Here is a 27214-nt window from a genome sequence, read left to right as displayed (position 1 = left end):
TTTTGGCAGGGCCTGTCTTCCTTGTATGATCAACAGATTTTGTCAATTAAATGAAGGAAAAAGAGATTTCCAAGACTTCAGTGCAAGACTGGACTTGTACTCAGAGCACTTTTTCAGTGTGCTATTGAGCTACTTTGCTTTATTTAATCGGTTAAAAGCAACATCAGCAACATCAGCCATCTTACCCTCCTTGTTGCAGTGACTCCCCGCAGAGAACAAAGACAGAAGTGAGCTTCATAGTTAGCTCTCAAATGATCCAAAGCACTGCCAGAAGGTACCTGAGGTTGTTTATCACCACAATCATTTTCTCAACTTGGCTTCTCAGGGGTTTGTTTTCAAGGATATAACTTAGAGGAGTGGGAGGCAGTGCTCCTTGGCAAAGGCCTCCAGGTTTGATAGCTCCCTAACTGCAAAAAAACCCACAAGAGTTATCTCAGATATCGTTGCCTTGGTTTTTCAGTTCTTAAAATGGCAACTACAGGCAATAGGGGAAAGCTAGAAGGAGGAGATAGGAGAAAAGTGAAGGAAAAAAGGGGCAAAAAAGGTGAAAAGGGACTCTAAGAAACCAGGCTGCTCCGTGCCCCCAGAACCCATCCTTCAGAGTGAAAGTTGTGCTCAATCCCATGCAGTTCTCATAGACTTACAGAGCCTTCTGCATTGCTCTCTGAACTCAGGCTGGTGCTGCAGGTCTCTCTCATAGGAATTCTTTACCAAGAATAGCCAGATCATCAACCTGATAGTCTCTTTTTGCTTTACACTTAGAAAGATGCTGCAGCTCTTGTAAAATTACAGGGATTCTGGCAAGCAGCTCCATTCGTGCTACGGCTTGGCATTCAGTTGGATATGATATATTATCTTTATAAGTGCCATTGGGGTGATTTATTTGTGGTGACTGATTATACAGAGCTGGTATTTCTGTAATTTATTTAGAAGGGTGGTTTTTTCTTGTTGTTTTTTTGCTTAATGTTTTCAGATGGTGTTTCAACATCCTACTACATTTCCTTTCATCAAAGCTGAGATTTCTTCTGAGTGAGAAATGGTTTTAACATAAACACGGACTAAGAAGTGTATACATTGCCTCAGGAGTGGAAAGGTAGTAAATCGTTGTTTGGGGGGTAGGTGTGCACTCATAACTTGACTGTAGCTAGTGAAAAAATCCTGCTTTACACAGAATAAGACCATAATACAGCCAACCTGTGTTTGGTGCAATTTGTCTGCCACAGCTCCTAAATCTTGGCAAATGAGATGGAAATGAAACAGTTCCAAAAGTGTGGCTGCAAGCTGTTAATGCATTGCCCCTGCCCTTCATTCCCTGTTATTTAAGAAGAAGCAACCCAAAGCTCAGTAAACTGCCTAGCAACTCTCCTACAGTTTTTGAGTTCAAGGGTATGAATGAAGATCTTTTCTATACAAAGTCATTTCTCACAAAGGGTCAGTCTGTCTGTCTGTACATCTAAGAACTATTTCTCCAGTGCTGCAAGGAGGTGGTCAAAGTGTGGAACATGGATACATGCAGAATCCACAGAATCCATGGGTACATTTGGCTTCTGGATGGATGTGGATGGGCAGATTACTTGAGGAGAGACCTTCTCAATCCCACTTTCAAGCTATTTTCGACTGTTAGGGATTTGACCCCAGTTGGGGTGAATAAAGCAAACAGAGCTTGTTCAGCAAACCCATTTATTTATTATGTGTTTAAAGAAGCATATTTTACAGTGATGCCACAGAGAGAACACCACAACAGGTATTATTTGATGGACTGAAAGAGAGCAGTCGTGTGCGTGTGAGTTGAGATGACATCAACCTAAGGCAGTCTCTGGTTTGGACTATTGAGCTCAGCGTGCAAACCACGTGGGTCAGAGGTAAAATGTTACTAAGCTCTTCAATGAACCAGCTCTCCGAGAGTGGGAAGAAGCACAATGTTTAAGCTGATGTAAAAACTAAAGAAATTTGACTTTTCATATTTCCCTTCTAAGCTTTCTAAATTTCATTTCCAACCATCCATACTGAAAAATGCTGATTTTCCTAATACAACGTATTAAACTTTCCTTTGCCTTTCTTTCCCTTCCCATTTTGTTATGGGAGGGTGGGGGAACAGAGAGAAGAAAAGGGAAAAGGGTGCAACAGAAAGAAGTTCTTCAGTTTTCCTGCAAGATGTGTTGTGTGGATTTATGATATGCAATCATAAACAATATTATCTGTGCTAATATTGCCATGAGTTACTGTAGGGAATGCAGTCGGTTAACAGAGCCTTGGTGTTTCAGATGCACTCTCTCTTCTCTTTAGTCCTTGTTGAGAACTGGATTGAGATACTGAAGCAGGAGGGAAGGAAGAAGTGCTCCTGAATTAGCAAGCTGAGGTTTGTGAAAGGGTTACTGACTATCGCTGCTGAAAAGCGGAAGGGAAAAGCAATTTTGCTTACACGCAGTGCCAGGTTGCAAACAAAATACTTATTTCACAGGCTAGCTGGGGCTAGAGAGCAAAATGAGGTCTGATCTTTCAGCTGGGAGGCCTTCAGGAATTGTCTGAACACAATCCATAAACAACTCAAGGGATGACTTTAAGAACCTCTCTCTCTCTGCTTGGTATGCTGCTCGTTTATCATTGTGCTGAAATGGAATCCCCTTTAAAAGATATAACGGCTTCTTGTTTACTTAAACACAAAGTGGATGATGGGCTGAAAGGTTTTGCTGCCAGTGGAGCAGTCACGGAGAGCTTGGTACAGCCCTGGAGCTGGAACAACTATGTAGCTCCCACATTCTGAGCTAAGCCAAAGCACCGGGACCTGGTGGGGAGGCACCCACCTCCACACAAGGCAGAGGTGGTGCAAAACAAGGGCAGCAGGACTTGGCTTCATCAGCTTTAGCTCTGGGGTGAACTTTTCCCTCCCCTTTTGCCTTCCCAGAGAGCCAGGAGCTCCAGCACATTGCTGGGGACCGTGGCACTTCCCTGGCTCCATCCCTTGGAACAAAAGGGGTTTTGCTGAACTTTAGAGGAATGAAGGGTCAGTATTTATATTGAGGAAGCACGTTTTATAATAGAAGGGAAATGGAGCAATGTGCCTTGTAATGACATGGCCAAGGGCAAGGCTCCCCACACAGAGAAGAGCAGTGAGAAGCATGAGCCCAGTGCAGCCTGGCCAGGTCCCCACCGAGCAGCATCCTCCTGGTTGATTCCTCTGCCTGGTGCCTGTTCTTGCAGAGCATAAACCTTTGTGCTGAGTCCAGGATCTTCCCATTGGTGACACAGAGACCGGTGGTTTCTATCAAACTTAAACACTTGCTTTGCAGAGCCTGAGCTGTGCCTTCCCCCTCCCACCTTCATTCCTTCCTGCTATGATAAAAGGACAAGCCTGTCCCTGGCCAGGAGCAGAGAGTAGGAGCTATGACTATTGACTATGAGCAAAGTCACAGCATTTTGCAGCTTACTATTAGCTCTCATTGTCTCAAGCCAGGTCCTTGAATGGAGTCTTCCTCAAGGAGCAGTGCGGGCAGCAGACTGAGCTCTGACTGCAGTGCAGCCGGCTGCGTTTGCTGGGATTTTCTTACAGCTTTTGTCAGTTTCCCTTCCACAAGTGAATCTCTGTCCTGTGGGACACCAGCCTCCATAGGGGCCAAGGCATGAACCACACACTCAGGAAGCTGGTTGTCGTCTTGGTTTTGTATTTTTTCTTTTTTTTTTGTATTTTTTGTGGGTTTTTTTTTTCTTTTTCCTTTTTTGTTCGCTCATTTTTGTTTCGTTTTGCTTTTAATTCAAAAGAACTCTTTTGAAGCAGAATCGGGGCAGATACCACTGACCTCTTACCACAAACGTTTAACATGTATTATTCTCAATGATAAAGTCATACAGCTTAAAACACAAAATAAAGGGTTGGGGGGGGGGGGGGGGGGAAGAGAAAAAGGACACTGCCTTTATGTGAGTCCAGTTCCTCAGTCTGGAAGAGCAGAAATCCAGTCCCCGTGGCTGGTTGGGCACGAGGCAAATGTCCCAAGGCCCCGTGCCCCCATCCTTGGTTCATCCTCACCTCTGGTCCTGCAGTGTCCCACTGCCCCAGTGGATGCCATCCGTGGTGCTGGGGTTACCGCCTCCTTAAGTGTTGTGGATGTGGCTTCTGTCAAGTCTAGTCTAGGAGTATAGGTCTGTCTTTCTGACATGTGTAATGTTGTGTAGCAGTGCTCTGGTTCAATAAAGCTTTCATATACATAGCAGCAATGAAGTCTTGCCATCAGGTGATGTTAAAGGGGCAGCTATTGGGCAGGGCTGGCGGATGTGGTGGGGGCCACAGCCCCTCTCTGTTTGCTCTTCCTCTTCTTGGTGCCAGACTTTGTATCTTTGGTGTCTTTCCTATTTCTGTTCCCATTTGTATTATCTTGCTTTCCTTGCTCGTCCTTTTTCTTCCTTTTCCCTGCAACAAAGCAAAGGGCAGCAAAGGAGGATCAGGCCTGGATCTGTCTTTGCAGTTTCCAGCAGGACTCCTGATGCATGCATTTCCCTGCTGCTGCCCGAGGCCTTTTGCTGTCACAGTGCTGCCTGCATTGCTGGCAGCCAGGTGGGGCTCAACCCTCCCTGCTCTTACTCACTGCTCAGAACCGGTTCCCTTCCAAGCAGCCAACGCAGCCACAATCCTGTGCACCCCATAAGAGGATGACCAAGCCACCATTCATCCTATTGACACTGCATTTCAAAGCACAGACCTCAGCACTCCCATGAAGGAGACGACAACTCCCATTGCTGCAGCACGCAGAGATTGCTCAGCTGCCTTGTTTGCTAAAGTCCCATCTGAGAGCTCTGTGCCCTAACACAAAGCATCCATGCCATAGGGAGGTGATGGGACGTACATTTACAGTGCTGCACTGTTAGGCTGAACGCTGTCACATAAAGAGGTGCAGGGGGAAATGAAGCAATGCTCCACACTCACCTTCAGGGCACTGGCTCTTCTGCACAGTGCATCTGCGCACCTCTGTGGTGGGGGGACACAGGGACACGTCCCCAGAGGGAGCCTGTAGGATCCGCCGCGTTCTCTCCTCGTTCCCCTTCTTGAAGCCACACAGCTTCCTCTTCTTGGAGCAGGGCCCCCAGGGCCCCCACTCACTCATTTCACATTGTGCTGCCAGATAACAAGAGAGGACAGGGGTATCTCTCATCTCTCTGCTGCACCACTGGGAGCCCTCCCACCCCTCTCCCACCCCTCTCCACTGGAGCCAGAGCTGTGTGTGCTTTTCCCAAGCAGTTCCCAGGTTTCCTGACACCCCCTTTCCTACCACACTATGAGTTCTGAGAGCTCCAGAAGCCATTTGTATGAATATTACAATGCCCATCCACGCTACGCCCAGACAAGGGTTGGGTATAAGGCTGCCTGAACCATTTCCCATTAGGCACCAACACAGCATCCCTGAGGGGTTGATTTGATCAACTAAACCAACGTGCAGCAAATAGATGCATCGAAATCTCAGTGTCTGAGTGTTGCTTACCAGGACTGCTGCACTCCATGGTGCCGTTGGCAGCAGAGTAGCCTTCAGGGCACGTGACGTAACATCTCCCTTTGTGCAAATACAAACCTTCCTTACATTTTGTGCAAAAGTTTCGGCTGAAGCAGGACTCACAGTTCTCGATTTTGCATTCTGGAGGGGAAAAAAACAACAACAACACACAAAGTCGTCATGAAACCTGACGTGAACACAACTGCTGGCAGCCCTGGTGAGCAGAGTGGTGCAGAGGAGCTGTGATTTACACTGTGTGTGTGCCCCAGCCATGCATTGGATTCAATGGGCAGGGAGAAGGTGTGAGCAGAGGCATCACTGAGCACCAAAGGCTCAGGTCTGATAGCTCCTTACATTTTGCTGCTGGCTCCAAGGAGAGTCTCTGTGTGCCCTGCCAGCCCTGCTCATGCAGCTTGTTCATAACCTGCTCCCTGCTGCAAGACAGAGCCACTATGCTGCAGCAGCTGCCAGGAGGACGTCAGGCAGGGTGGAAAAGGTTTGGGCTCGTGTTCAGCTCGAGCATCAGTCTGCCAAAGTGGGAAAGTGCAAAGAATAAAGCCCAGTGTCAGCTGCTCCAGCTGCAGCTCCAGCATGTGCAGCAAAGAAAGTGAGCTGGATGGAAACCTGGCTGTGAGGTGGTTTGCATGGAACTGCCAGGGAAGTGATTGCATTTTTCCACACCCAGCTTCTTTCTGGTGCTCTGGCTGAACGAGGCAGAGCTGGGCTGAGGTTCCCATTCAGAGAGATGCTTCGTTATTCAAACAGACTGAGAGAAGAGCAGGTACTTGCACAAACACTGCTCTTCCTGCTCCCTCCCAAAGAAGAGAGGTGTCAGCATCCCTCTCTTGCAGGACCCCACATCACTGCACCCATATGGAGCAGAGTGCACTGTGGTAGAGCAACGCAGCCCTGCACACTCTGCTGGTGACACACTTTGCATTCATGAACGATCCATTCACTGCTACCTCTGAACATGGACAGGGACCTGCAGAGGATCTCAGAGCTGATACTCACTGATGCACTTGTTCATGTCTGTATTGCGAAGGCCGAAGTATCCCAGTGGACAGGATGGGAGGCAGATCCCAATTTGTCGGATATCGTTCCTCTCCAGAAGGATGAAGAGCTTGGGGGAACATCTCAGGCACCCATTGAACTCAGAGCACAGGTCGCAGCCCCTGGCACAGCCCTGGCTCAGCTCAGTGCTAACTGCAAGAGCAGGAGAGAGGCAGTGGTGAGATGGGCATCGCTGCTGAGCAAGAGCCTCTTTGGAGGGCAGCCAGCAGCTTCCTGGAGACAAATCCCCCTCTGAGGAAAACTGCCATAAATATTTGATGCAAAGTATGAGTTCACGTCCTGACACAATTGCTGCCCGGAGAGAACAAATCAAACCCAGCTCAATAATTCATCAGCCCCAACCCAGTGCATGGCTTTGCCCTGGGGGATGCCTCGGTCACCCTGCTCTGCCCATAGCTTCAGCACCACCAAGACCAGGGCCCAAAAGCAATCACAAGCTTCAAGCAGCATTCAAGCAGGACATCACCATACCAGAGGCCAGACATCAGTACCACCCCAGGCACCTCTGGGACGAGCAAGGGACAGAACCAGAGGGAAACCATCTGCATTGAAGCCTGCCTTGTACCTCTTGCCAGGCTGAGTCCCAGCTCTGTCTCACCATGACCCCTCTGACTCTCACTCTATCTGGCAGTGCAGCAGATTTCTCTGCCCCCAAAATAGAGATGTGTTCTCAGCTCCTAAGTTTAGTCCAAGAAAAATTCTCAATCCCCCGTCTTGAGAGTTTTCTGCTTTTAATTATCATATAAAATGCTGCTTGTTTTGAAACCCATAGCATTCTTTGCAGGCTAGAATGCAGGTTCTTTTTATTAGTTTATTATGCAAGCAGTGTCCTTGTTTATAGAAAGGCTGTGTATGTTAAAATGTATTCTTTTAAATGCTGTGTTTACTACACTTCAAAAGCAAGAGTGGAGCACCAGAGCATTCCCATGCCAGACTGAGTGGTAGGAGAGCTTTCTTCTCCCTCCTGCAGACCCCAAGTCCTGCACATTCCCTGCTGCCTTTCCTCACCCTATAACCGGTCCCAGCTCACCTGTAGGGTGCAGAGGCAGCTGCAGCCTCAGAAGAGGAAGCAGAAAATAGGGGAACCCCTCGCCTGGGGTCCTGCAATGCCCTGATACCAGGAGGCTGCTCCATATCTGGGCTGGTACCTCCATGCTGTGCCATGGGGGTCTGGCTCTGTCCCTCCCCATAGGGCTGAGGTCTGCCTCTGTATGAGCCGAGACTCGCTGGGAGCCGTGCTTAATAGCATTAGCCATGACATCCAGCTTTCCCTGTTCTCACGGAGCTCCAGCAGTCAGTTTTAACATAAAAAATCATTTTTTTTATATAATTCAATTTAAATCAGTTTTAATGTAAACCAGTTCTAAAATGAGCTCGCATAAAGGAAGGGAAACCCATGGGGCCGCTCTTGTGCCTTTGGAGCCACTCGAGTCCCTGGGTGGGGCTGCCCAAAGCCCGTCCTGGTAATTAAAACCTGCACTTCCCATGCACCTCGGGTTGCAGCAGGATGGAGACAACCAGGGGTACAGGGACTGCAGTGCAGCAGCCTGGGACCCAGACCTCTCCAGCCCCATGCATGGGTACATATTCCTGGTCTAATCAGGCAAATGTTCCCATTCTGCACCAGCAAACATTCACCATTTGCATGGACAAGCATTCCCAGCCTGTGTAGCATCAAGAGAAGGAGAGAAGAGAAACGTTTCATACATACTTCGCCTTTGCCTCTTGCCCTTCACCACTTTGCTGCCGCCTGTTAGATCCATCGAGCTTAGAAAAACCACCACCACAAACAGTCCAAGCTGCATAGTAACTCTCCAGCGCCGCAGCCCTGTAGCTCAGGGTGATCGGAGTCCGTGGCCACTAAAATCTCCTGGGCTGGCTCAGAGCTGAGAGTCTTTGTGCGACGCCTGCTGCAGGACCATATCCACCAGCTACCACCGCAGCAGCAGAGATCTTAGGTAGCAGGTAACATGGTTCTACCTTCATCCCCATATGGAGCGCAGGAGCTCGGGTCCAGTCCCATTGGGGGGTTGGTAGTCAGCGTTAGCTGCTTGGAGTTTCCAAGTGCAGGTACAGGAACTGGAAAGAAAGAGGAGAAGGGATTCACTCTAGTGGATGACAAACATGGGTCTCCATCGTTTCCATATGAAGTGGATTGGGTCAGCATTGCAGTGAGCCATGGAGCAGAGCTGGGGGAGCAGCGCATGGGGGGAATCCCTCTCCAAGCCCACCTGCAAGTCATTGCTTGGCTCAATAACAGCACATGGCTTTCCCAGGGAAATGCCTGATGTGCTCGTGCCATCTGCCGATGCTGCACATGGTTGTAGCTCTAACTTGTTTATTGTAGTGCCAGTGCTCCTCAGCAGATGGTCATTGTGGGCTGCCAGGAGCACAGGATGCTTCCCATCAGGTGGGCACCTCTGGAGGCTGGGAGTAGAGTTGGGCATGGAGCGACCCTGCAGAGCTTGGGGACTTGTCTTTGAGTTTGGGGACAGTCCTGGACCTGCTGAAACACTGCAGTTCTGCTCTGAGAGTGACTGCAAACTCCTGAGCGTGGAGCAGAACCACCATGTCTGTACGCTTTGGATCAACCAACAAACATGCTCAGAGCAATGTGCATTGCCAGGAGGACAGGTGACATGTTCCTCTGCTTAAAATCTGGGAGAAGAAAGAAAAGCCCAATGCAGAGGGCTGTGGGATGCTGAGCTGTTGCTGCTGCAGCGATAACAGACCCAACTCAAGGTGTGCAGGGATGCTTGCGGGACTGCTGGGGGAGCAGCACTGTGCTCTGCACTGGGGAAAGGCCATGAGGGTTGCTTTGTGTGCATTGGGAGTGGAGGAAATGTGACTTCCATGCTGAACAAAAAGCTCTGACCCAGCACAATTGGGCCGCGCTCCTCTGTATGCAGCTGGCAAACCACAGCCCCACCAACTGCTGCCATTGTGTGGGAATAAAGGTGACAACATTCGCTCTGTGAGGTCAGTGGAAATAGAAAATGGTTTTAATCCCCTTATAATAACTGCGCAGTCACCAGTGCCCCGAGTGGGCAGTGGTGATGGGGTTGGAACAGTGCCTGGCTGCAGCCTGCAGCAGTGGGAAGGGGTACAGGACTCCACTGAGGGGTCACCCTCCATCCCACAGCACACGTGGACCCTATGGCTGGAGAAAACATGGGAGCCCTCCAGCTGGAAACAAGCCCTGTACCCAGGAAGGTGCTTCCTGCACCCCAGCATCAACACTGAGAGCCCACGAGCAATCACGGGAATGATAGAAATGCTCTTCAATGCCTCGCACAGCAGCAGCAGAGGGGAAACTGCTGGAGGAAGCAGCCCATGCAGCAGAGCAGCTAGATGCTGAGATGAGTGGGAGCTTTGGGACAGTGCTGCTTCCAGCACACCAATGCTGTTGGGAGGGCAAGCAGCACCACAGGGCACTGCTGGCATCCTCCTGCCCGACAGCTTTGAACTATTCACTGTATTCCTCCTGCAGATCCCCTGAGAGCTGCTGGGGTGACAGCACAGTGCTGTCCATGTGCTTGTCGTTACAGCCCACGGCATCATCCAGGGGATTTTCAAATAAATAATTAGGCGCTTGTGTAAACACCAACTTGTTCTGCACTTCCCAGCCTGTTTGCTGCAAGCTGCTTTATAAACACTGTCAAGTGCTTAAGCTGGGCTGTTTGGGAGTGTTTACTGGAGAGGAGATCTGTGCAGAGATCACACTGCTGAGCCGCCGCGGCCTCTCTGTTTGCAGCATTCATGGGCACGTGTGTAGGGCAGCTTGCACAGAGCAGTGAAGCAGTGTGGATCCCTTTGGGGAGCACAGTGTGGCACAGCATTGCAGAGCATGGCATTGCATGGCACAGCACAGCACTACATGGCACAGTAGAGCACGGTACAGTATGGCACAGCACAGCATGGAGTGTAGTGGTGTAGCACTACATAGGACAGTATGGAACAGAATTGCACAGAATGGCATGGCATGAATGGTACAGCATGACATGTTATAGAACAGCATGGCACAGCACAGCAGGAGGAGCCCAGGGATGCTCACCAGCAAGAGCAGTGCTGTGCCATTGCAGCAGCACAGAATGAACTCTCCCCACAGTAGCACTGAAAGCTGCACCAGCAGAGTGCTGCCACCACCACTGCACTGCTGCTAATCCCTGCAGCGTGCAGCTGACGTGTGTCCCAGGAAGAACACACTGAACCAGCTCTGCGTCCTTTTGCTGTTTACATAACAGTCACAGTACAGACAAACCTCTCCTGGTGTGGGGACAGCAGCAGGGATGCTCTCAGGGAGCAAACACTGCCCTGTGTGTGCCAAGAGCCAGCGTGAGGCTGTGCCATAGGAAACCCAGAGCTCTGAACGTGAGCATTTTCTCCTCCTCATCTCCTTGAAGTTCTGCATTTTCCATGTTCAACCCCTCAGCAAACTCCATTTGCCCATCATGTGCCCACCGGGAGAGGAGCTTCCCACTCTCAGGACACGAGTTATGATTCTTTACACTATTGCAGCCATCAGTCAAGCTCAGGTTGCTGCAAACAATTCCCAGTCTAAACATTAGCAGGATTTATGCCATTATCCCATCGACAGGAAGAATTTAGGATAACCCGGATTGCACTGAATTCATTTATGGAGAGAGACCTGGCCCCTGCATCTGAAATGATGCTAAGCCTTGTTTGCAATTCAATCAGGATAAATTGGTCCTTGGGAGCTCCAATACAAACCAGAAAATGTAAACCATCCAGATAATTTACCATTAGTCCTCCTCCACACAAGGTGAGAAAGACCAATATTATATCCCCAGGATATTCGAGACCTAATCCACAATAACTAAATTGCTGATATATTGCCTCTCGCTGGATGTATCAGGCTATCAGTAATGTAAACGGACTCTCCAAAGGTTTACTGAAGTGGGAAGAGAAGGACCAGATGTTGGGTGAGGGCTGGAGTCAGGACAGCAGCTGGGAGTTGCCTGTGGGAAGCTGGACACAGGAATTGAAGTTTCCACATCCTTGAGGTGGGCAGATAACTTGGATTTCACCTTGGCAGCCTCTTTGAGGGGCGGAAAGATACCGGGAGACCAGATTGCATCCATTTATTCTGCCTTCCCAGTGATGTTTTTCTCAGTTTCAGCTGCAGTGGGGCTGGGTCCCAGCAGGTGGGACATCACCAGCTGGAGAGCAGGCATCTTTTAAACAAGCAGAAGCCCACACGTGCGTTTATCTCAGCACATGACTTGGCAAAAACCACCCTGAGATATCTGAATCTGGCCCTTGGGGGTCAGAATTATAGGAGAAACCCATCCAGCACCTGCAGAGCTCATTGCATCAGAGCTGAAGAGCAGAACTGGCACTGCAAAGACCATTTTCACCAAGAGTACATTGTGCTCACTGGTGGGAACACTCTCGTTGTCTTTCCAAGGGCAGTTTTCTCTGCAGCAGGGCAGAGAACACTGACACACTGCGAAAGAATTGCTTTTGGAGCATCCTATGCTTGCATGGCGCGGGCATTGTGCTCAGCCCGCGAGCAGCCCCGCGTAGTGCATGCAGAGCCACTTTGTTCTGCCTAATCCCTGAAGCAATAAAAGAAGGCTGCGTTAAGTCAAATTTCCGAACCAGAAGGTCTTCATTTGATATTACAGCCGAGAGCCAAGTTCTGCAAAATCCCTAACCCATAAACTCCGCTGAAAAAAAATAAAATAAAATAATAAGAAACAATCTGGCAGCGGCGTTCCCCGCAGCATTGTTGAGGTCTGACTCCTTCCACCAGCTTCTGCTCTGCATTCCCCCATATCTCAGAGCCGTGCTGTGACCCCAAGTGGGGAACACAGAGAGCAATGTCCTGCCTATGGGTTCCCCTCTTCCAAGTGGTACCGCGTATCCCCAGCGCCTGCTCTGCTCTGCTTGGGCTCCTTGCACAGTACCCAGCACAGTAGCAGCTCTGAATACGACAGCAATTACTGGTGCCACAGCCCTCTCTCCAGGAGCACTTGTGCTCAGCGTTGTAAAACACCAGGAAATGTTTTGCTGGGGGATTTCCACTGCCCTTCCCGTTAGTGCAGGCGGACACGGCGGGCTGTGGGCTGTGCCGTGCGGCCGCTCGCCCCTTAGAGCAGCTGGCAATGCAGTGAGGCCATCCCCATGTCATTGCAGAGATGGAGCCTGCTTGCGGGCTTAGATGGGGTCGCCAAAGAACTCAGTATGGTTGATTTAACTTCACAACAGTTTAAGCCTTCACGAAAGCCAGCCCCCTCCCCAGGTGATAAGCAGGGACATGGCGTAATACAACAAGAGCAACCGAAGCAAAATTCAGAGCAGGAGTTTCAAAGCCATTTCAGAGCACAGCAGGCCAGGTGGGCTGAAAATCAGAGCCTTCTACCAGAAGACCTCCTCAACAAACAGCCCCTGGAGCTGCACTGCTGCACAGCGGGGTGCTGAGTTTCACTGTCAGTGTGGCCAAGTGAGGGCTGACAGCGACGTCATACAATTGACTCTAAATATATGGTTTTTAAAAGCAAACTTCCAGGGCTTACAGGAGCCCAATGAGTCACAAGCTACTGTATAAGCAGCTTCTCCAGGCGAAGGCAGAAAGCAACCCAAGGCAAAGGCACAGAGCAGCACCGAGGGCTTTCTGCTCAACCATGGGCAGCAAGGACCCCCTCATGCTGCCTCTCCCACTGACATGGCACCACCTGTAATCCCCATTAACAAGCCATTGTGGGCATGGCTGCAGAGCTGTCTTCTATCAGGGACTGCAAGCAACATTGACATCTTCGTGCTATGGGAAGGTGACAGGTGACCCTGCTCTCCCATCCCTCTGCTCTTCCCATGTCATGCTGTATGTCCCCTTCACCTTTTGCTTTATCAGCAGCCCCATAGCTCAGGCAGAAAGGTGCTGGTCCAGTTTGGATCCAGCTCAGGTGATGGGAGCACGGAGTTTGCTCTATTCCGTGCAGTCACCTGTGCATGCTGCATTATTTGGGGTGAGCTGGTGGGGTGGCAGCCCCATCTCTACAGAGCAGACATTTGCTCCCCACTGTGTCCCTCAGGGTGGTGCTGCTGCTCTCACAGTGGGGCTGGGTGCTCATCCAGCTGCAGGGAGCCTCATCCCCAGGGGGCTTCAGACATGGTTCAATGCCCACATCCCACAGAGGCATCATGTCCTGGGTGGGCAGATGGATGTGGGCTGGCAGGGAAGCCAGGTTGGGTAACAGGTGGACTTCAGGTAAAGCAATTCAAGCTGGATAGTGCTGCAGGCAGAGGTTTTGATGCAAATATTGAGTCCCCCTGGATCTCAGCAAAAGCCTGGCCACCAAACAGCACTGTTAAACACTGCCTCAAAATCCCAGACCTTCAGCTTGCATGGTTATCTACACCAATGCTCAGCAACATGTGCACGAGAGAGCAAAGGCTCCATCCTGCTGCACTGTGCAACATTGCTTCCACCAGGGTTTAAACCTGAACAACTCCTTGCCCATCTCAAGGTGAATGCACATGTCTAAGCCTTTGGAAACTACAGCAGCCCAAAGATAAAACCTTCCCAGCATCAGCAACACACTGTGCCCTGGATCCATAGGTGGACCACAAGGATGGGTCAGACCTGACCATGACCTGGGTTGGTGCTGGGGACATCCAGGAACGGAGCCGTGTCTCTGCCTGCCCATGGGACACAGCTGAACCCCTGGCTCTGCCACGAGCACCCAGACACAGCAGCACTTACCCTGCACAGCGGCACGGGGTTAATGCCGACGTCTAATTATTCCCATGATCACTCTTAACCATTTTCTTACCAATCCCCCATCCCAAAACCCGAGGAGCACACACTTACCCTGCAATGCTCGGCTGCCTGCTGTGTCCCCATAGGTCCCGTCCTCTGGAGCAGGCTGACTTGCATGCAGCAGGGACAGTATCGAGGCAGTAATTACTTAATGGGTCAGCTCCCTCATTGCAGGGCACGGGCACGCTCCTCTCCTCCAGCCGCTGGGACAGCAGCAGCACAACGAGCCGCAGTGGGACCCCACAGCCAGCCTTAAACCCGGCACCAGCAACACACCGAGCTGCACATCCAACAACACACCGAGCTGCACGGCTCGCCCTTCTGCTGGGTTGCTTTGCAGCAACGGGGCAGCTCGGCAGCCCGACTCCTTTCCGCAGCCCCTCTCACCTTGGGGGTGGGGGATCCCGACAGATCGGGCTGTGATTTCTCACAGCTTTCATTGTCTGAACTCATTATCCGCGTTGCACAAGGCAAACCCGCAAGTCGGATGCTGACAAGGCTCGCGTTCCTCATTAGCAGCCCGCATTGCAAAAGCTTCATCTAAACAAACATGCATTCTGAAACCCTTACCTCTGACTTGTCACTCCCTCATCACCGCTGCAAAGGCTCTACTGGTTTTAAACCACTACCAGACCAACTACAATAATCCTCAGTTCCTCCAGCGAAAGTTACGTGCTCGTTTCTGTCAAAGAAAATACAAAATACTTTCATGGCGAGTTCATGGAGCAGGCTGGTGCTCTCGGGTCTGGGGGCTCTGTTCACGTGGCTGGAAGCAGGTTCCTAACAGCATCCCAAGGCTTTGCGCAGAGAAACAAACCCTTCTGTGATGTGCAGGATTTCAGCTCGTAAAGATCGCCCAGGCTAGTTCATACTCCATCAGCCCACGCTGCTCCCTGTGTATGCAAAGCAGAAAGTATGTGATCATATCAGAGCAATTTGCACATTAATAAATCCAGGTCTCAATGCCGTAGACTCCATCCCCATCCACCGGGTAGGGGTTTTTTATTATTATTATTACCAGAGTATCCAGCTTTGTAAAGGCATCTAGTGCAAACTCCTGCATGAGGGAATTCCACCCCACTAGTACCACCTCCTAAGACAATATCCAGCCAAAATATTGTGACTGTTGCAAAACCCGGACTGGAACTCAGCAAAGGACCTTCCAGCGTTGCATCCAGAGCCAACGGGGTCTCTGTAAATTACTGCAGAGTGACACAACATCTCGTTTTCTTTGTAGTCTTTTTTATTTATGACAGTTAATTCCGAGTTATTACTAACATTTCAGTGGTAACTGGCATATGAAGTCATCAGCTGTCACAACTGCATCTGTTAATAAACATGTCAGATATTAAAAGCAGCTTATTATTCTCCGGAGGGGGGGGAGGCACCGAGTTGATGAGCTTTACAGCCTGGTTATTTTTCCATCCCTGTAGCTGTGCAACAGGAGGAAACACTCATGTGTGGGAAAGCACCATCCAAGCCCTGTCCCCTCTCCTCCTTGCTGTGTCTCTGCTCCTTTTCATTTCCCTAACACAGGAGTGACACTGGACCAAGTGCTTTGCATGGAGCATGGCATGTGAAGGGTGGCACCTCCCTGGTGTCCCCAGAAACCACCATGCCCCATAGGCTGGGCAGGATGCAGCTGGACAGCACCCAGCACCCTCCCTGCCTACACCCAGCTGTGCCCGATGCAAAGGGGACCAGGAGAGGGTGGGCAGCAGTTGTCCCCCATGTCAATGACCCTCATCCCTGCTTCTGTGGGGCAGACATGGTGCCCATCACCCATGGGTCATCCCCCAGTTCTGCTCCATTGCCACGTGGAGTCAGAAATCAGGGTCTCTAGAACACTCCCACCCATGGCTGGGTTCAGGGGGGCAGTCAGGTGTTATATATGGGACAGCAATGGCCGTGCCAGTGTCTCCCTTCCCATTCAGCTCCACCATCCTCAGCACATGAGGACGTAGCATGTCTGCTCCTTGCCTGGCTCCAAGGTTTTCTTCATCATAATGCCTCTGCCTGTCTCTGTCCGGAGGTAGTTTGCATGTGGAGGAGCGATGTCAGCAGTGACACCATCCAAACTTTCTATGTGCAGGTTAGTTGGGATCACCCAGCAAAGCAGTTCCCTCACAGCCCAAACGTGTGACTGCAGTGAGCAGCAGCCCATGGAGCTGAGGGAGGCAATGCACTAAATGCTCCATCTTTGCTTTCCCCCTTTTGGCCACCGTTCCTCCTCCAGCCATCACTTCTGTGCTACAGTATTGATCTGAGCCAGGAGGCAGCAGATTATCCCCAGAAACCACTCTCAGTGGCTGGATGAGAGATGGACGTGATGCTCGCTCTGACTGCAGCGCTGTTAATGAGGTCGAGATGCAATGTCTCTCCTAGGCTGGAGGATCCCACAGCAGGCATTCCCTGCTCCTGCAGCCACCATTGCCTCAATGGCAGCTGTGGCTGTGTGGCTCCAGACGGCCCAGATCCCCTGGGAAGTGGGTCAGCATCCCTCCCATCTGAGCACATGGCAGCCTTCATTGTAGGTGTGAGATCCACTGGAGCGTATGCCATCGTCCTTCTGTAATGAGTAAAATTCTGTCTTTGCCTCCAAATGACCATAGGGACATTATAGGAGAGTAGGCTGTGCCGTGCAGGGTGATTAACAATGCAGAAGTCTCAAAGAAGCAAGGAGCTGCACTGTCTTCATCACTGGGACTTCTGTTCTCTATACTAGAAGTCTTGAAGTGATACCCAATGTTGCTGAGACAAGATCCCTTAATGGAACCTAAGCCTCATGGACAGGAGCTCTGCACATTGTGCTCGTGTAGGATAACCAAACCTTTTCCTTTCCAGCCTCTCTCAGCCCAGCTGACAGCCGTAGATCAAGTTTCAGTGTGGAGCAAAATGTTTATAACTGAGCAATAAACCCCTGAAGACAGAGCTTTATGGTGGAAATGCTGACAAATCCAGCGGTGGGAATGGGGCTACTGGGCACACCGGTAATTAGCCAGCAGCTCTCTGTGTCCAACTGAAGGCAGGAGAGAGGCTTTCTAGCTCCCTGGTGTTAGGAGGTATCATTGCAAAGGACGGTAAATCACACTAAATCCTGCCTTAACACCCTGCACAATAAATCCAGCACCGAGTCCCACATTTCTCCCCCTTCTGACAGGCAGCTAATTTACCGCTTTGTTTTTCTTTCGCTAATGGCTGTTGAGGCTGATCCTAAATTAATCCTGAACAGGCTGTTTCTCTCTTATACAAAAGGACATGAAATTCCACATTTTCACGGGGTAAAAAAGCCAAGCTTCTCCCGATTGGAAGCAGAGCTGCTGGCTCAGAGGTTCCCATCTCAGCAGGTGCTGGGGCAGCAGCAGCACAGGGGATTCAGGAGGTCCCACTCCTCCTGCTTAGGAACCACAGGGCTTCATTTCCAGTGCAGTCATGGAGAGGATCACCAGATTTACTCCTCCAACAGCAAAAGCATCATCCTCAACAGAGCACCACGCTGCTACCTGTAGGAGCATCTGAGAGACTGCTGGCCAGTTTGTCTCCCTGCTTATATTTGCTTTCATTATTAAGGTGACACAAAAAGCCTCTTCTCTGAACCCTAAAGACCTGGTGCTGCCATCCCAACACACAGATGGGAAATGCATGGGAAACCTCATTGTGTGCTGAGTGTTCCTTTGTTTGGGGCTTCCCTGTTATCCTCCCCTGGAAAGGAACATTTACTGGGGACCAGAGCTGACTGCAGGGATGCTGTCCCGTGAAGGTGCCAGGAACACATCCATGGCCAAACCCATCTGGAGAGCAGGCTGTAGGGGAATGTGCACTGATACCTTTCTGCACCTGAATTCAGCAAGTTTTGTTGTCTTAGGTAGCTAAGAGAAGTGCAGGTCTAATGCTCAGCCACCAGAGCCCCCCAGCCTGAGTGATGCTGCCTGGTTGAACTCCAGATGTCCCATTGCAGAGCTTCTTGCCTCACTCCTAACAAAGCAGCGTTGTACCCACTTTGAGGAGGATACTCCTCCAGTTTGTGCAGAGAAAACAGCAGCTCCCACAGCTCCAAGCTCACAGCTGGGACACCTGGCTTCCCTTCCCATTAAAACACTGCTCTTATCCTGACCGAGCTCCCCCAGCTACATCTCCTGCCCTACATCCCCAGCTGCCAGGTGACAACACTCCTAAGCAGAGTCCCCACCCCTCCTGGGGACACCCAGGTTGGCACCAGCTCTGCACCTTCTCACTGTTCATGGCACATCCCCACCCTGCAGCTCCAGTGCTGAGCACCGCAGCTTGGGGCAGACCGTGCTCTGCTCTGCCTGACATTAACCCTAGCTGCAGATACCAGTGCCTACAAGTCCTCAGCTGGCACACAGGATGCATTACTCATGCCCTGTGCCTCATCAGCCTTTTGATAATATCTCAGCATAAGCAGAAAGCAGAGGAGACGCTCACAGAGACACCAGGAGGAAAGAGAGAACTTGCTGAAATCAACTCTGAAGTGCTGCAGCTCCAGACCTTCCCTGCTCTGCTTCTCCGCACCCTTCTTTGACAAAACGGTTTGCTTTGCAGAAGGCTTATCTAGTTCAGGATGATTGATAGCCTGGGCAATTGTTTTTAATAATATCTGAACACCTGCAGTCCTCAGTTCCCAGTAATACAGTTATCCCAAGTGCCTAACTTATTGCATAAACAACTGCTCTGGTTGCAAAGACAACTATCAAGTTCCCAACGCAGCCTCACTTGGGGGTCACGCACAGGGGCACGCGGGATCATTCCTCCCACACGGCCATGGGGAGCTGCTTTGCTCTGGGATCACTGCAACGTGCTGCTTTTCTCCATGGCACAGCACCACGGGTTCTGTGCTCACCAGGCATGGACAGGCAGGTGGTGACTGCATGCACCAGCAGCACACATGCATGCATCCAGCAAGCCGCCTTGCTCTGCATCATCTCATCTCTGCCTGGCATCATGTGCATGCTGGGAAATGCTCCTTTTCTCGCTCGCTTCGAAGGGCCTTTTCCCCTGTTGTTTGAGGAATGCTGTTTGAATTAGCTCCATGGATTGCAAACAGACCCCGTTGTTTTCCTTTCCCGATGCAGGGAGGCTTCTGTTCTCTTTGGCCTGTTGGATTAACCAGGGGGCCTCACACGCTGACCCCTCTGCAGCTCAGGGAAGCTAATTTAATCCCAATATTGTTACAGATCACAGCAGGACAGATCTCACAGATTCCTTGAGGCAAAGCAGCGCTCTGGCAGGGACAGCAGCACTCTGTTTGTGGAGGCAGGAACCTCTGCAATATTTTTTTTTTCTATAAAATTTCCTTTACAAAACTCAGGAGGTTGGGGAGGAGGCAGAAGCAGGAGGGGGTAGTGGGGGCAGCTCTGCTCTGATCATGCAGTCATGGTCAGTGGTCATGCAGAGAGCTGCTCCTCCTGCATTGCATGGCATCCACAGAGCTTCTATTGCATCCCGCAACATCCCCTGCTAAGGTAGGGGACATAAGTAAAAGTGATGCAGCCAAACATCAACTCGCTATTTCTTCTCCTTGATATTTTTCCCCATGATACATGTACAAGCCCAAGAACCATCCTATGGATCATCCACTATGCTGCCCCATGCGTTACTCCTGCATCACCCCATGCATTGCCCTTTGCTGGCTCTGTGTCTATCACTCTTCTCCAGCTCAACTCCTAATCTCTATACAACATCGATACATTTCCAAAGTGCATCACCTGGGTTGAGGCACAGGCTGCTCCATGGGGAGTACCACCCCTGGAGCTCCCAGCCCTGCTATGGGATGGGCTGCAAAGAGCAGTCCTGCCTCTCCCAGCATCACTTGAGGGGGTTTGATATTCGGGAAGAGTAAATTGCTTTGAGACACTATTAAAGTCAAGCTAAAATGATGACAGGCCACAGGGCTGGAACTTCCAGCACATCCCATAGCTCTGCCCAGAGCTGGAATGGAGAGAAGAGCAGGCAGGAGGACACAGAACACAGTGCTTTGGGTTGGGGGCTGCTCCATGAGCAGCTTCTCCCTCCCTGGGTTCTTGGGGCACCCAAAGAGCTGCCAGAGCTCATCCTTCTCTCATCCATGAGCGGCTCTGGGGAACATTCCTGCTGGCTGACATTTCCCAGGGCAGTGAGGAAAGAGAAAAAAAAAAAAAGGCACTTTTCCCAATATTAATTCTTGCAACATAAAAAACAAACAAACAAAATAAAAGCCCTACCACTCCCCAAAATAACCGCAATAGCTGTAAAGCCTGACACGGCCAGGGGTAGAACAGCTACAGCTTGGCTTGGAAACAGCATTGCCACCACTTCCAAGCGGTCATATCCCAGATGTGAGACACCATGTGTGACAAAACCCAGAGGAAGGACACGCAGGAGGCCTGTAATTGCTACAGATTCCCATCTCAGTGTGGGGACATGGGCGGGTGGCCTAGGGAGTCCCCAGCTTTGGTGATGGTTGTGGAGGTGGCCCTGTCCCAATGTCCCCATGTCCCCACGTGCAGCAGGAGCCTAGGGAGGAAGGCATGAGGAAGGGAGGGAGGAAGGCAAGAGACCGAATATCACTCTATGGAAATCAGGGTGAATAAGTAATTTGTAAGCGTATCACAAAAGCTGTCAGTGTGTGCTTGCTCTCTGAGCCATTTGCAGTACATCTGTAATGATTTTAATCATAATTAAAGACGGTACCCTGTGAGCATGCAGAAGGAATACGGCTCGGGCTGTGCATACGGCCTTAATTCTGCTTCACTGTGGCTTTGGGGAGATTTCCAGCGGAGCCATCAGCTTTGCTGGTGCAGAGGGGATGTGCATTGTGTTTTAAACTATATAATTAATTGAGTGCCATGCTCTGCAAGGAGCGAATTCTGCCTAGAGATCTGGGTAATCCTATAAACATGGAGAAGGAGCAACGCCCAGCTCTGGGCAGGGAGGGGATGGCAGCGCTTGGAGCGGGTGCTGCAGAAAGCTGGGGAAAGGGAAAGGCTGAGATGGGGAGAATGGGAGGGGGGGGATGTGAAAGTGGAGGGTGCAGCCAATGCTGCCCTGCAGCCCTGGTCCAGCCCCATCGCTTTGTGCTGCACATGAACTCCACTTTGAGCTCTGCAAGGAAAGAGTCTGTCCATAGTTTAAATATCTTCAAGATGACAGTGAGGAGAAGAGAATGGACTGTTCAGGGCTCGAAAAAAAAAGATGGCAGAGAAGAAAACAATGGTCTGAGGCAAAGGAAAGAATGCTTCAGGAGCCCTCAGCCAGAGCCTGGAGGGGCGGCGGAGCAGATGTAGCGACGCCTGCTGCAGGGCTCGGCGGCTGGAGACAGTCAGTGCAAGTTCAGATGAGCCATTCTCTGGGAAAATGCAGTGATCCCTCCAGGGAATGACTGAGTGCCTCTTCTCATCTGCATGAAATGTGTCCCAGAGCTCAGCCACCACCCTCCCTGCAGGGACACCCATCCAGGGCAGCCCTGCGCCTTGCAATGCGCTGAGGGCACTCAGCCACGAGGTTCAGAAAAGGTGGGTTGTAACAAAAAAAAATCACTGAAATAACCCAGGACTCTGCAGTAAAGCTGTTCCAAGTGTGGGTGTGGGGGGGGTTTGGGCAATGGGCAGCTCCACTCCTGCTGGACAAGGGTTTGCAGCATGAACTGTTCACAGCCACTTGCCCACTTCCCTTCATGGGAAGGTTTTGGTGATGGGGAGGGATGCAGCAGGCACACAGCACAGGAGACAGTCACTCCCAAAGGGACAAAGGCACAGGGTCATTGCAGAGCCCTGGACATGTCCTGCTCCCATTCCGTGTGTAGAAGAGCAGTAACAGCCTGGGACAGGCAGAGGAGCAGGTCGGAGCCCCGCCAGCAGTTTAAGTTAAATCAGAAATGAGTATCAATTTCCCTGCTGTGCCCTTTGCAGTCTCCTCCAGCTCTTCCAGGTGCATGCAGAGAGATCAGTGCATGAACAGCTCAGTGCTACAGGCAGGAGGTTCCAGGGCCAGAATCTGTCCCCAGCTCTGCTCCAGCAAACAGGAGAGAAGCTGCTTCCTGGAGCTGCCCTTCCATTTACCAGGACGTGAGAGCAACACTGCAATACTTGCAATGTCAGCAACTGAGCTACCTCGGACCTGACAGCCCCTCGTGCAGCCTTTGCCCTGGAAGCTTCAGGGTTTCATTTCCAATTAAGTTTTTCATATGGTAACATTCAGAACTTTGATGCTACTTTTGCCTAAGAGAGAACATACTTTCACTGTTGTGCCCGGCCCAGGAATGACTTCTCCACTATTAAAATGTAATTTAATTTATCTCCACGGATTTTGTGATGACTGGGATTTGTTCTAAGGCGACCTTTAAAGGAGAACTTTTGCATTATTAAATGTATGTGCGAGGAAGCTGAGTTCTGGCATTCTCTGATAACCAAATTTCTTTTCTAGCCTCCACTATATCCATCATGATAAAATCCCCTGCCAAAGCCCTAACTCAAGCCATGCTTCTGGCATATTGTGAAACGCATTGGGGGGAGAAGGAAAGAAACCCACAAGATGCTCCAGTGCGGTATTTTTTTTTAATCAAAGTTTCAAGGATATTGATGGTTTACCTCATAAGGTAAACATTTGTAGCCCAGTTGCTTTTCCCAGGGCTAAACCAGAAACAAGTGGCTCTCAGAAACTGCAACGAATTTGCTCTGACAGACTCCAGTCTGCTACAAAATGAGCTTTCTTAAAATTCTCAGCCTTCCTTCCACACATGGGGCAGCAAAGTGAGGCTTGCTGGGGGCTGCAGGGTGGCTGTGTTTGAGGGATGAGCCCACTCCACCCACTCAGCACAGTGCCCATTCCCAACCCCACTATGTGCTGCAGAGGATATCCTTCCCCCTACTCCTTGGCACCCTCAGGCTCACCCAAAAGCTGAAAGCTGAAAGAATGGGGTGACACAAGTCCCCTCCATCCAGTGCAGGTGCTGTCTCCCACAGCCTCCCCAATAGACCTGCTCCTGCAACTCTCCTGTGCTGGTTAACCCCACATTTAGCTGCAGTGGCACTGTCTGGAATAAGGGAGCAGGAGATGAATGGGGGCTGTGGATGCTGGTGTGCACATCCCGGGTGCAGCACAGCTCTCAGGGCTGCATTATTTGTGCACTGACAGCTGGCTGTGGGTGTCACCATGACAGCCATCCTCCTTGGCAGAGCTGGCGTTGGTGCACACCAGCTCAATGATCACTACCTGCTAGAAGTGGGGAGGATCCCAGGGCTGATGTCTGCCAGCACACACCTATATACCAGGATCCAGGTCCTCTCTGCTCTCCCAAACCTCCCTCTAGCATCACAGTGTGTGTGTCCCCATTCCTAACTGTCCCCCAGCACTCACCCTGCTTCAGCTTAGCAAACCCACACAGCATGGTAGGGAACAGCGTGAGCGATCTTCAGTTCAAGATTCACACTGCTACTGTGCTCACTATTAAAAGCTCCATGCAGAGCATGAGATTTCCTGCGCACAGAGAGGAAGGTATCTGTTTTTAAAGCCTAATTTTATTGTTTCCCTAATGTATTAGCTCATGGACCGGAGCCACGGAAAACCGTGCCGTGAAAAGTGCTCCTTTCCCTAAGAGCATCTCCAGGGCATAACAACGGCTCTGGAGCTGGGGCAGAGCCAAAATGCTTTCACCACCAAAGCTGGCATCGCCCCGGGACTGTGTGCATGGCACAGCACCATGCTGGCAGCACCTGGCACGGGAGGACGACGTGCCTGTGCAGCCCTGGCCTCCGACTGCACAGAGCTGCTGCTCTGCCTTGTGTATAAGTCAAAACCTGTACCACCGCTTGTTACAGAGATGCTCGCTATTTTAACAGGCTGAAGTGGGAGAAGGGAAAGAGCTGCCAGCTCCCAGCTGGACTGTGCTGCGGGAGCTAATGTAGGATTAGCCCAGCAGCGTGTCTTTACAAATCGTTGGTTCCCAGAGTACACAAAGCGAAGCTCTGAGCGCCTCGGCGCAGAGGCAGAGACAATTACTTTGGGAAAATGACTGTGTTTTCCAGCAGGGTATAAACAGATGGGACCCTGAGCACAGCCCTCCCACTGCTGCTGCTGGCTGAGCCCCACAGTCCCCACACTTGTCCATCCCAAAGGGAGGGTTTGCAGAGTGGGGTTGCTCCAGATCCCTGCTGGCATGACCTGGAGCAAGGAAGCTTGTCCAGGAGAGGGGAGGCTGATGGGGATGGCTGCTCTGCTCAGCACAGCCTCTCTTCAAGGTGTCAGCCAACTCACAGGCTTGGGATGGCTTGAAAACATGTAATGCCCATAGAGGCCCCAGTGTGCACTGACCAAAGACACAATAAAACCCTTCATCCTTCCCAGTGCAGCATTTCACCCTTCTACAACCAGGGAAGGAAATCCAGGTCTGCTCCAACTGCATGGTCTCATGCTGGTGCTGCCCATCCCCATGCCCTGAGCTGACTGCTGTCACCACATCCCACTGCCACCACATCCCACCATCACCACATCCCACTGCCACCACATCCCACCATCACCACATCCCATTGCCACATCCCGCTGCCACCGTACCCCTCTGCCAATCCCATGCCGGCTGATACTGGAGGCTGCAGCACACACCAGCAATGCAGTATCAAACACCAACCCATCCCGCTCCCCACACTCTCAGCTGCCCATTAGCACAGGGACATGTTGGATACCCTCCCCATGCCCTTCCATCAGCTGTCCCCCATTACCGACCCCACACTGCGTGCACAACCACTGCTGGGAGATGAACATGCACTGGGTTGCAGAGGGCATGGTGTGAGGAGTGCTGCCCACAGGGCCAGGGCTGCCCCTATGCTGAGCTGGAAGCGCTCACTACTTATTTCACAGCAACTTCCGACATTGCAGAAATTGTTTTCACTTTGGCTTGGAATGAAGACAAATATTTCAGAAATTTCCTGGATAACATAAAGTTTAAAATATCCTCAGAACTAAAATAGAACGGATGGGCTATCTTCAGCACTTGTGTTATGTCACGTTGTGCCAGCTCACGGTACGCTGCCGCGGGGTCACGGATGGTGTACTGATATAAACAATAACACAAAGGATGCCAATGAAGAGAGGAGAAATGAAATGCCGAAACGAGAAATGCTCTACAACCATTTTTGTCTTGTTTTGTTTTCTTTTCCTTCTGCCTTGTGCAAGTTAATTCTCCGCAGGGAAGCATTGGGATTTTCTCAAAGAGCACGATCTGGTCTGGAGGAGGAGGAGGAAGAGAACAGCCCCAGAGCACTCCCAGCAGCACAGCACGGAGCGGGGCTGCTTGTGGGCCACCCCCGGTGCCCTTCCTGCCCCCTCCTCCCTCCACCTCTTATCTTGTTTATGGAAAGCCAAAGTGAGCCCCGCTCCGCGCTGTCGGCCAGCGGAGATAAAGCCAAGATGGATCAGCCTAGCGCTGAGGTTCACCGCAGAGAGCAGCACCGCAAAGCGAATGGGGCACCCCGTGCCCATGCGGAGGGGCCAGGTTGGCTCTTACCTGGGGTTGGCTCCTGCTGTCCCCGTGCATCTCCCACCCGGACGGCTTCTCAGGGCTGGCACTTCTGTCCCACACCAGGGCTTTGCAGCAGGCTGACCGCCGGGCGCCCGCTGGCACCCATTCCCTGTCCCGTGCCTCTCCAGAAAGGCTCTGCTGGGAAGCAGCGCCGAACCTCATGTCTCCGGCTCTGTATCCACCCCTTCCCACCCTCTTGGGGTTCGGTCCTGCCAGTTCCACTTGTGGGCTGTCCTCACCACTTTGGGCCTTTCTACCGCTCCCCTTCTTGTGGCTCTGGATGTCACCACAGACACGCTTTTATGAGAGTGGGCTTGTGCAAGGCTTGTATAAAGTGTTCTCAGAAATACGAGGTCCTGTCATTTGTAAAACTAATAAAAATGTCCAATAATTTTTACAAGGGAAAAATGAGTCATTGGATGGCACATTTCTCATTACTGGCATTTTACAATTAAAATGAGTATCTATTGAATCAATCCAAAGCTCTTATTGTTAGCAGACACTAATAACTTCCTGAGCTATTGAAGATACTTCTTTTTTTCTGAAGAAACATGACCCCTGACCATTGCATTTCTCGTCGAGAGTGGTATCCAGCTGAGACCAGCTCTGCTCAGCTCCTGCTGGAGTGGTTTCAAACACATCCTGATGAGACTGGTGGCTATAACTGGGTGGGAAATTGTTTTTGAGCCCTCAAAAATGTTCAAGATTTCAAAATTTTTCCCGTTCCACATGGGGATGAATCCAGAATTGTTCAACTATTTTTTTTTCTTTTTCTTTAATTTTAATGAAAAAATAGTTTAAAAAAATAAAATAAAATAAAATAAAAAAATCATGGAAACCATCTCCAGAATAGCCAATAGCCATCAGTCACATTGAGCAGAGCAGAGCGGGGATCCCGCCTGCCGTGCTGGTGGCTGAGCTGGCACAGCCACTTCTCCTCCCTCCCAGCATGGGATGCCCATCCCAGACCTCCCCACCTTCTCTGGTGACAGATGAATCCAGGACAACTTTCCCGAGCCACCGCAGCACCCGGCGCATCCCTCAGGCAGCCACCAGCAGAGCCATCGCCACCTTCTGCCTCGGGAGGATGGGCATTTCGGCAGCTGCTCCCGCTTTCAGAACCTACTAGAAGCTTCATGAGGGTTTAGAGATGGCTGATGTTCAACAGAAGCTATGCCCATCCACTGCTGGCTCTGAAATCAACCACCCTTTGCCTTGGGATGGATCCTGGTCACCCAACCAGCTTCTGCTTTAGGTGCTGCGCAGCCACAGTGGGTCCCAGAGCCCTCCTACATGAGCATGCATGTTGGGGAGAGGTCATGTGTGCTGAAGGCAAAAGGTTGCTAACAAGCAATTAAATGGGGG

The 27214-nt window shown here is 50.9% G+C and overlaps 1 protein-coding gene across 3 annotated transcripts; it reads right to left on the bottom strand.

The window, feature by feature from the left end:
- Positions 1-938: 938 nt before the first annotated feature.
- Positions 939-25973, bottom strand: RSPO1 (R-spondin 1). Of its 3 annotated transcripts, XM_032448999.1 has the most exons (8): positions 15356-15479; positions 15155-15230; positions 14908-15019; positions 8266-8633; positions 6495-6686; positions 5472-5621; positions 4919-5107; positions 939-4405 (listed from the first exon to the last, which is right to left on the bottom strand). In XM_032448999.1, the coding sequence occupies exons 4-8, from the start codon at positions 8357-8359 to the stop codon at positions 4248-4250; spliced, it is 783 nt and encodes a 260-aa protein (XP_032304890.1). In that variant the 5' UTR covers positions 8360-8633; positions 14908-15019; positions 15155-15230; positions 15356-15479; the 3' UTR covers positions 939-4247. The 3 variants fall into 3 exon arrangements, with proteins under 3 accessions (XP_032304890.1, XP_032304891.1, XP_032304892.1); XM_032449000.1 differs by lacking the exons at positions 14908-15019; positions 15155-15230; positions 15356-15479 and adding an exon at positions 25835-25973; XM_032449001.1 differs by lacking the exons at positions 14908-15019; positions 15155-15230; positions 15356-15479 and adding an exon at positions 14389-14880.
- Between the last annotated feature and the right edge of the window lie 1241 nt (positions 25974-27214).

This window comes from Coturnix japonica, chromosome 23 (assembly GCF_001577835.2).
Source record: "Coturnix japonica isolate 7356 chromosome 23, Coturnix japonica 2.1, whole genome shotgun sequence".
NCBI lineage: Eukaryota > Metazoa > Chordata > Aves > Galliformes > Phasianidae > Coturnix > Coturnix japonica.
Note: the sequence above shows the minus strand (reverse complement) of the source record. Positions and strands in the feature narration are given on the sequence as shown.